General features: G+C 58.5%; 1 protein-coding gene across 1 annotated transcript in view; it reads left to right on the top strand.

The window, feature by feature from the left end:
- The first annotated feature begins 67 nt into the window (after window positions 1–67).
- Window positions 68–9,607, top strand: part of NLGN3 (neuroligin 3) — an 18,426-nt gene continuing 8,886 nt past the window's right edge. Inside the window, exons 1-3 of the mRNA XM_010187516.1 lie at window positions 68–119; window positions 6,725–6,784; window positions 9,443–9,592. Coding sequence (XP_010185818.1) covers window positions 9,472–9,592 — 121 coding nt within the window. The 5' untranslated portion in view covers window positions 68–119; window positions 6,725–6,784; window positions 9,443–9,471. The remainder of the gene's footprint in view (window positions 120–6,724; window positions 6,785–9,442; window positions 9,593–9,607) is intronic.

Raw genomic sequence — 9,607 nt, forward strand, 5'->3', positions numbered from 1 at the left:
ATGCCCACTCCTGCCAGTGGAGCCTCCTGTTATTTTGTAGTCTTTTATTCATTTTACAGTAAAACGGATTTCCAAGGAATGCACCCGAAAGCCCAACAAGAAAATATGTAGGAAAGGAGGTATGTAGCAAGCCGACCGGCAGAGAGGCACAGAGAGGAAAGAGAGAGAGAGTGAAAGAGGGTGAGGGGGCCTGGCCGCCCCCGGCCCCGGCATGCTCCTCTGGCACCTCTCTGTGCTGCCACCCAGCAGTGCCCCCCGCCTCACCCCACTTCCCGCTTGGAGGAGCCCCACGGATGCTCCCCGGCCACCTCTGCTCCCTGGCCGGAGGGAACCAGGACCGGTGTGGGCTGGGAGTGCAGGGCTGGGGTCAGGTCAGAGGAGGATGCTCACTTCGCTGCGGGCCTTTCAGAACAGCTTTTTTGGGCTGAGCCTGCGCTCCTGCCTTCATCCTGCTAGCACTGATAGTCTCCCAGGCCCTGGGTATGAGAGGGGAGCCTCTGATGGCTACACTTAAATTGTTGTCTTAGGGACCTCAGGTGTGCCTCCCCCGTTGGGGGGTGTGCAGACCTGTTCAGGGAAGCATCTGCGTGATGGGAGATCGCAGCCCATGCTGGGCTGAGCTCTTCACCCCTTGCATCCCTGTTCATTTTGCATCTCAGTTAAAAGCATAAAGCCTCTCCTGGGTGTGTAAATGCTGCCACATTCTGCCCCAGTCTGTGAGGTCTTGCCAAGGCTGCTCCCTGCTGCTTGCCCTCCTCCCCACCTCCCCGACTCTGCCAGCCCTGCCAGTGAGGATCTGTTTCCCACCGCCAGCACAGCACCCTCCCCAAGCCCCAGCTGCGCCGCAGGTGGCCAAACACCTCTAGTTCAGACACATCTCTGCTTTGCCTTGCCTCCATCCCCAGGGCCGCACAGGGCTCATCCTGCTGCACACTGGGCCAAGGGGGTACAGCTCAGCTACTCCCTTGCCCCAGAGTAATCCTGTGCTCCCAGTCAGGCCCAGCGCCATGGGCGCAAATGGACGTGCAAAGCATAGCATTGGTTGGGTTGAAAAGACTTTTAAGATCATCGAGTCCAACCGTTAACCCACGGAGCTGGCTCAGCCCCTTATGGGGCACGATGCTAGACCCATCCTACAGCCCCCTCGCAGGCTGGGAGAGCCCAGGCTGCTCCCTGTGTCCCAAAGTTGGATGTGAGGGCGGTCGGGCAGCCAAGCTCTTCTGAAAGGCTGAAAGGCTCAGTGAAGGGAGGGGGTGTCTGGCGGGCGGGGGCTGCTGTCCTGGGCATCCCGCGGCAGTGGTGTCCCTGCGTCCCGGCCTCCACCTCCCCACACCCCTGGGGTCAGTAGGGCCGGCGCATCTGGGCTTGGAGGTTTGGGAAGCACTTTCCTTCCAGCCGTTTCCCCCCAGTTCTGTTGTTGGGTTTCTTTGCTTTTCCTGTCGCTGTCCTGGCTATTCACACGCCATCTCTCTGAGTGCCAAGGCTGCCTCTGAAAGGGCTGGCACATTAGGGAGTCTCCACACGCTGCCTCCGGAGCCGGCTGTGCCAGTGATCACCAGCCACTTCAAAGCACTTCCTATCCCGGCCCTCCCACCCGCTTCCCGGGGCTGGCGGACCCCCACCACCCCCAGCCCTCAGGCTGTGGCCAGGGAAGCAGTGTCCAGGTTACAGCTGGAGAAGGGAGGCAACGTAAGGGCATGGTGAAACTCTTCGGGTGCTCCCGTCTCCTGGTTTTCCTTCTCTGCCGGTTCTGTTCATGGCCAGGGTTTCTTTACAGCCCATCTGCAGTTGCCTCTGGTCGCCTTCTGGGGAGCTGGTAGGGGACGGACCCCAGTGTCAGCCATTTAGGCATCCAGGCATGACGTGCCAGGAATTAAAGCACCCAGACACTGGTGCTGCCCTTCGGCTTCGGCCACAGCTCTGGTGGCCGCCGGCTCAAATTGATTGAGTCACTTGTGACGAGGCACGGAGGCTCCCGGCCCCTTGTGGTGTATCCTGGGTTAGTAATGGATGGGGGGAGAATAACATACCTGCAGTGCCGATTTCCTTGGGCTGTGTGTCTTTTGAACATCGTCTCATTCTGGAGTATTCTTGATTATTATTTCCAAGGCCACATATGAGCAATGTATAGGCTCTCCTCTCACAGAGCAGACACCTGTGGAGTATTTTGGTGGTTCAGAACACCTCAGCTCCCACCTTACTGGAGTTTTCATTATTTCTGCCACCCCTAAGCTTTGTGTATTTCATAGCAGCCAAAGGACTGGGAATTTATCAGAATGTATCCCTGGGACAGAGAAATGTCCCTGTTTCCCTGCCTAGTTGTCCACAGTAATTTCCTCTATGGAATATCCTACATGCCAGTCTCCTCCACACACATGCTTCTCTGGGAGCAAGGCAGTGCAGTGGTGCTTTAATTAGCTCATCTGAGGCTCAGGTTTTGCTGTGAAAATAACGCTGCCCACCTGAAAAGCAGGTACCCATGCACTAGGCACAGCAGCTCTGTCCTTTACTTTGAGCTGCAAGCCCTTCCAGCCAGCACTGGGCTGTGGTGGGTGCTGGTTGTGCTTTCCCCTGCCCTTTGCCACCAGCCCGGGCAGGCCTCGCTGTGGGGCAAGATGAGATGGATAGCATTTTTGGAAGGGAGAAGCGTGGCTGCCCTGCATGTACAGCCCTCCCTGGTTTTTCCTAACGACTGCCCCGATCTCTCTGGCCGGGACTGCTTGGGGTCTGCGATGCTGCAGAGACAAATGTGCCGGTACAGCAGCTTGTGCTGTGGTGTGAGGGTGGCCGGAGCTCCCGGCAGCTCCTGGGCCCAGGATGCGCTTCAGCTGCTCAACGGGAAAAGCATCGTGGCTTTCTCACTGCTCTCCAAGAAGTGAATTTGTCTTGAGTGCTTCCCTGCGGCTGCGCAACTTCTGCAGCACTCCCTTGGTGGAGGACCAGCCTCCCACTGCAGAATGAGCAAGAAGCAGACCACTGCCCTGCTTCTGCTCCAGGGAGCGATTCACAAAGGTGAGGGTAAGGTGTTTTGTGCTGGCAGAGGCAGCAGCACGTGAGAAGATGCAGTGCTTTTCTAGAGTCCTCTCATGGATGGAGATAACTCCTCTGCATCACCCAGGGACAGGGAGGGGCAGGGCAGCACCAAGGTGCACTGCAGTCCTGGAGCAGGGGCTGATGACTGGAGAGGCCACCAGAGGGTCAGCGGCTGTCACCGCTCCGGGTCCCATTCCTTGTCGCTCCCAGAGACGCCCCTGAGCTGGCGTGGCCACCAGTGTGTGTGCTGCTGGGTGCATGTGGCCATCAGGCACGGTGGCAGTGTGGCTGCAGGCTCCTGCTCCCTGCAGCATCCCAGCTGCTGCTGGGAAGTGGGTGCCCTGAGGAGCTTGCACTGAGGAGGGGGTGCCGGGGCTGCCTGCAGCCATGCTGGGCAGATGTTTGGATCTGGAAAGGTGTCAGCTCAGGCTCCTGCGCTTCTCTTATCCACACTGTGCTGAGCACAAGGGCTCCAAGGACTGAGGCTCCTCCCTCTCCTTTATCTCTGTTAGCACTGGTGTCAGTGCTGTTGGCATGGTTTACTTAAGATAGCATAAATCTGGCGTGGATGCCCCTGTTTCAGGGAAAGTGATTTTATTTTTTACTGAACTTGAGCTTAAATCTTCCTAGAGCCTTCACATAAGAACGTATGCATCCTTCCTATCAACCTGAACAATGTCACTTTGCAGTCAGCTTAAAGTGAATGGGCACAGGCATTCACACTGGGTTAGTGACGGGAGTATTTGATGGGTGAGGAGAGCAAGAGCCACGAGTCCTTTCGGTTTTTCCAGCTGTGAATCCACAAGCTTAAACACATCCCTGTGAGGTTCTGTGTGGTGGCCTGGGAAGAAGATGTCTTGGGATGTGTGTCCTTGAACTTGCAATAACCAGCGGAGGGAGGTCATGGAGTGAAGTGCAAGGGATGGGCGAGGGCAGTGAAGCTGTAATGGCTCCCAGAAGCTGTGAGGCATCAGTGGGGTCATTGCAGAGGTGAACAATATAGTGAGAGGCAAAAATCTGCTTGGTTGCAGCAGCTGATGTTTGCCGTAACCCCAGCCACCCTGGCACCTTCCTGCCAACAGGGCTGGCTCGTGCTCTGCATCTGCCACGCACACATACCACCACCGTTCCCCTTCACCCTGGCCTGCATTACTGCACTCCTGCTTTGCTCAGCTTTCCAGCGCTGCTTTCTGCCATCCCTCCTGCAGTGCATGAAGCTTGGGTTGCTGTGGACTTGTCCCAGCCATCCCTAAGCTCCGGGACGCGGTCTCCAGCGGGATCCCTCTCTGCCCAGCCAGAGCAGTCCCTCAGCTCCCAGGAATGCTGTCCACTGCCCTCTCATCCAGCCTGACAGCTCCTCAGGGCCAGGGAAAGGATCTCCAGCTGCCTGCGATGGGCTTTGCAGCTCTCAAGCATGGTGCAGATGAAAGCTTGCTGCCTGTGGTTTTCATTAGAGGAAAATCCCAATCCCTGAGCAGTACCAAGGAGATTGGCACGTAGCACCGGTTAGGAAATATTGCATGAGTGCTTTGTCATTTAAGTGCTTTCTAGGCTCGCAGCTCTTCCTGGAGAAGATGCAGCAGGACAAGCTTGCAGCCTCCTGCACACGGCCGAGCGCAGGGCTGGGGAGGGAGCATGCAGAAGGACGCAGCAGGAAGGGGCGATGCTGGGGTGAGAGTTAGTGTTGGGTGAAAACAGGAGAATGATGTGAGGATCTCTGGGTGGCAAAGCAGGAGGTGAGGAGGCAGGGCTGGGCCATGGAAGGGGGGAAGTTGGGAGGTGAGCTCTGAGTCAGAGAAAATCAGGATGGCTCTGGAGACAGCTGATCCATCCCTGCCCCGGCCAGGAGCAGCTCTGCCTCACCTCATCCTGGCAGTGCATCTCGCTTGGTCTTAAACACCTCCCTGGGCCACCTCTTCCAGCACTTTCCTGCCCTTTCTGCCACAAAGATTTTTCTTCTCATCCACTGTCAACCTGCCAGGGCTGCTGTACTCTGCGCAGCAGAGAGGGTGTTGCTCTTCCACCTCCCCACCTGGCAGCAGCCATTCGTGTGTCAGGATGCTGCTGTAGCTCCCATTGCTCTCTGCTCCCGAGATCCATGTGACCCAGCCTCTTCTTGCCTGTTGGATTTTTCCAGGCTTCTGGTCATTGTGCCTCCAGACTTAAGCTCATGACTGCTTAAGGTGTTGCGCAAAACTCTTGCCCTGATGACGCTGCCCCACAGCCATTTCAGACACCTCACCCCTCCAGCACAAATTATTTTAAAATCCAAATCCTGTCCACCTTCCTACTGCCATCTCTGTTATCCGCCACCCGTGTCACCTGTGGGATCCCACTCCCAGAGTGGCAGTGAGGATGCCTTCCCAATTTCGTCTTCCTAGCCAGTTTCGTGCTCACCTCACCTTGTTGTACTTTCATCCAGCCGTGGGGCTGCCTTTGCTCGCGGCAAGCCTTGCCGTCCAGAACCCTTGCTGCGGTGATGGGGCTGGTTGATGATGGCAGCGGTGCCCCGGGGTCAGCTGGGTGCCTGTGGGACCTGCAGTCCTACCTGAGGGAGACTTTGCTGTCACCCTTGAGGTCACCATCACCCGGGGAACTTTTTAGGTGCAGGCATCAGGGAGCAGAGGGCAGTAGGGGGATAAGGAGAGCACAGCCTCTTCCTAAATTCAGGACTGCACTTTGCAGGGGTGGCACCACACAACCTTTGTGCTCACAAGGGCATGCAGCCCTTGGCAGCAGCAGGGCCTTGGTCCAGGCCTGCACCGCATCTGCTCCCTGCCAGCCCGCAGGCCACCTCTCCTGGCTCCCGCTGGCCACGTGCAGCTCAGGATGTACCACGCTTGGTGCACGCCGTCCGCAACAGCATCCCACAGCACCAGGCTGGGGCTGCTGGCCTTGCTTCTGTGCTGGCACCACGGATTCTGTAAGGGCCATGCAACAACTCGAAGGCATTCGGGATGTTACAGAAACCAATATTGTCAGGGTTCTGCCTTGGCCAGGGCAAACTGGTCAGTGCCTTGGCAATCCTCAGTGAACCGTGCAATTCGTCTTTTGTGAAGGGAGTTAGTACATGATAGAGCTGAGCAGCGCAGGGAAGCACCAGTGGTCTGTGGCACAGCCGTGCCACACATCACAAGGGGCCGTGCACTGTGTGGGGGTGACGGGCAGGACCCTGTCCGGTGGTCAGTGGCCACCCAGGGCAGCCCTTCCCCTGGGCACTGCTGGTGGCCGGGGATGGTTGTCCTCGGTGTCTGCAGGGCTGGGAGCAGGACTCTGCCTTGCCTGGGCGGGAGGAGAGGGAGCCTTGGAGAGGGAGCAGGTGGGGGCCAGGCTGGGGTGCAGGAGGATCAGCGAGTGCTTTGAGGGGCTGATCTACCACCGGTGCTGGTGCTGCCCAGGGCCTGCTCTGCTCCTGCCTGCTGCCCCGGTGCTCCCCAGGGGTACCCAGGAAGGGATGCAGGTGTCCTGGCGCAGCTTCCACGGCCGCCTGGGCTCTGGGAGAGGTGCAGTGTGAGTAGCCAGCAGTGCTGTGGGGCACTGGCCTGGCCCCACTGTCTCTGCTGTCATGCTATTTTTGAATTCTCTTTTGTTTCTTGTTTTTTGTTTGGTTTTTTTTTTGTTGTTGTTTTGGTTTGGTTTTTGTTTCCTTTTGTTTTTCTTTGTGTTCTGTCTCCTCGTGTTTGGTCCCTAGGAGCCAGCGCTAAGAAACAGGGCGAGGACTTAGCGGATAATGACGGGGATGAAGACGAAGGTATTTCTGTGCTCGAGGCTGCCACTGCATGACATGCAAAGCGACTCCGTTTGCCCGCCATCCGCTGCCATCCCCAGGGAGCCCTGTCTGTGTGTCTGTCTGCCGTGCCGGGCAGCTGCACGGGGCGGGGGGCAGGCTGGCCGGCTGTGCAGGGCACCCAGGCCCTTCCCCTCCTCGGGACAGGGCGGGGAAACTCATGGGGGTTTGGTTTTGCTTTAGGAGAAGTTTGGTCCCGCTCTGCTTGAGTGAGGGCAGGGAGGAAGCATGGCAGCTTGGGAGGAGAGGAGCCCTTGAGCACCTGGGCCCATTTCACCCCCCAGCCCAGTCACATCCCACCTCCAGCCTCATCCCTCTGGAGTCGGGGACACACAGCTGGGAGCCAGCGACCTCCCCCTCCCCTCTTGCCTGGCCGTGCCAGCCGCTTGGCACCCACGGGGTACCTGGACATGCCTAGGAGACCCAAGGGCCACTCGGACGTGGTTTCTGGGAACTTCTTTCCTTCTCCACCCAATACAAGCAAGGTCTCGCTTGCAAGCAGAGCATCAGCACTAGCCGAGGCAGAGCAAGTGGGCTTTCACGCAGATGTGATTCTAGATGCACACTGGGGCTAAGCAAGCTGCAGAATAAGCTATTTTTAGTGAAACGGGGTTGTTCATTGGCAGGGTATGGAGTCGGTGCACTTGGCTACAGGGATGTGAAGAAGAGGGGTCGGCCAGGGTGCAGCCCTAATGTGCCAAGGACAGTAAAACCTCGCAGTGTGCAGGAGTCCTGGGGCAGCTCGAGCACAGCCTGGCAGATGGCATTTAGGATCTGGCAAACCAATTAAAAGCTTTTTCCTTGGCAGTACCAAAACCCCATTGTTTTCTCCCACTAACCTGTGCCCCAGGACCTCTTGTACCAGGGTGTAAACTGGCATTCAGCCTAAGTGACATGACTGTGGTAAACCCCCCTACGCTGTGCTGCAGTGATGAGGAGCCGTTTATTCCCTGGTCTGTCTCCACACATCGCTGCTGTTCTGCTGGGAGGATGTCCCTTTGCGTGTTGATGGGAGTGTGTGGCAGGCAGGAGAGGACACGAGCACAGCCGTTGATGTTCCTGCCCTTTGCGTTTCAGGCGGGCAGCCCTGGGAAGAGTTGTCCTGCCACAGCTCTGCCGCATGGGCGACATCTGTCCCGGAGGAGCCACGAGTGCTTTTTGCTCCCCGGGTCTATGCATTTGCCTGTCTGCATTCTGGCAATAGGAAAAGAGCGGTACAGGTTTTGCCACGTCTTTATTCTCCTGAAGGGAAGAGGTTTTCTATATGGAAAAGAAGGGCCACCTTCTGCTGTGCTGCAGGCTGTGGCTGGAGGTGGGGATGGCCAGAGGTGCACATCAGTCTGCCCCGCATCTCTCTGCTACGGGCAAGGTGCGGGGAGGAGCGGACATGGGCAGGTTTTAGAGGGGTGCGAGGGAGCACAGCCACCCCAGCCGGGCATCCCCGCTGAGCCAGCGTGGCTGCGCCCGGGGAGTCCCAGCTCCAAAGGGACTATGATGGGCGGTGACGGGCTGGCTACTGGGATGGTGTGGTACATGGGACAGGAGGCAGACAGGGAGCAGTGGCTGAGGCCAAGCAGCTCCAGTGGGTGATGCCAGCCTGCCCGAGCAAGGCGCTGGGTGCAAGCAAGCATGAGGGAGGGCAAAGTGCATCAGTGCTGGCTCGCCAGCCCAGGAGAGGGCTGGGCACCGCAGGTACGTGGGGCCTGGCACCACCTCCATGATGTGCACAACCATCTCCTTCGTGTAACATGGGCAAGGAGGACTGGGAGCTGAGCGTGGGTCTGCTTCCCTTGTGCCCGGGCTCAGCTCCATGAGGGATCCCAGGCCAGTGAGGCAGAAGGGGAAGGATGTCCTCCGGACAGGGTCAGTTGAGAGAGGGAGCATGTGTGCTCCTTGTCCCCTAGGCTCCCACGGTCCTTCCTCCCCGGCCCTCGGGGTCCCATTTCCCATCCTCACTCCATGCCTCATGCTCTGTCCTCGTCCGGACACCGTGCTCACCTCCCTGACACACACACGTGCACACACTGTCTGCCTCATCGCCATGTCTGTGTCTGGGCACTGGGGTGCCATGGGTTCATGTCCAGGCAGCCATCAGGTTTCTGCCTTCCAAGGGGAATGGGAAGGGGGGGACAGGAGAGTCAGACATTGGAGCACCCACCAGTGCCCCCCCGCCACCTTCCAGGTCCTGCACACCCCCATCCCTGCCCCCCTGCCATGCCAGCTTCCAGGACTCTGGGAGCCGAGGTCTTGGGTCCAGCTGCGCCTCCCCCCTGCCACAGAGGTGCCACTGGTCTGGCTCCCACACACAGTCAAAGCTCGGCTCTTGGGGAGAGCAGCCAGGTCCAGCCAGTGCCTCTACCGCATGTGCCGAGACCCCTGAGAGGACAGTGGTGTGGGGACGGTGCAGCGGCCACTGCCACCCAGAGAGGGGCTGGTGGGTTGGTTCAGTGGTAGGCGCCTTTGGTGGTCCATGTTGTGGCCCCCCAGGAGAGCGGTGGGTTTGGCTCCTTAGGCCTTCTCCCAGGTCCTGGCAGCTGGCATTGCCCTCGTCCTTGTTCTGCCTGTTGGGCAGGGTGCTGCAGCCGTCAGTGAGGTCCTGTATTTAACTGCCTCTCCTTCCAGACATCCGGGACAGCGGGGCCAAGCCGGTGATGGTGTATATCCATGGTGGCTCGTACATGGAGGGCACGGGAAACATGATAGACGGCAGTGTCCTGGCCAGTTACGGCAACGTGATTGTCATCACCCTGAACTACCGCGTTGGAGTGCTCGGTATGGGCTGGCTGC

This window comes from Mesitornis unicolor, unplaced genomic scaffold, assembly GCF_000695765.1.
Source record: "Mesitornis unicolor isolate BGI_N332 unplaced genomic scaffold, ASM69576v1 scaffold36826, whole genome shotgun sequence".
Lineage (NCBI taxonomy): Eukaryota > Metazoa > Chordata > Aves > Mesitornithiformes > Mesitornithidae > Mesitornis > Mesitornis unicolor.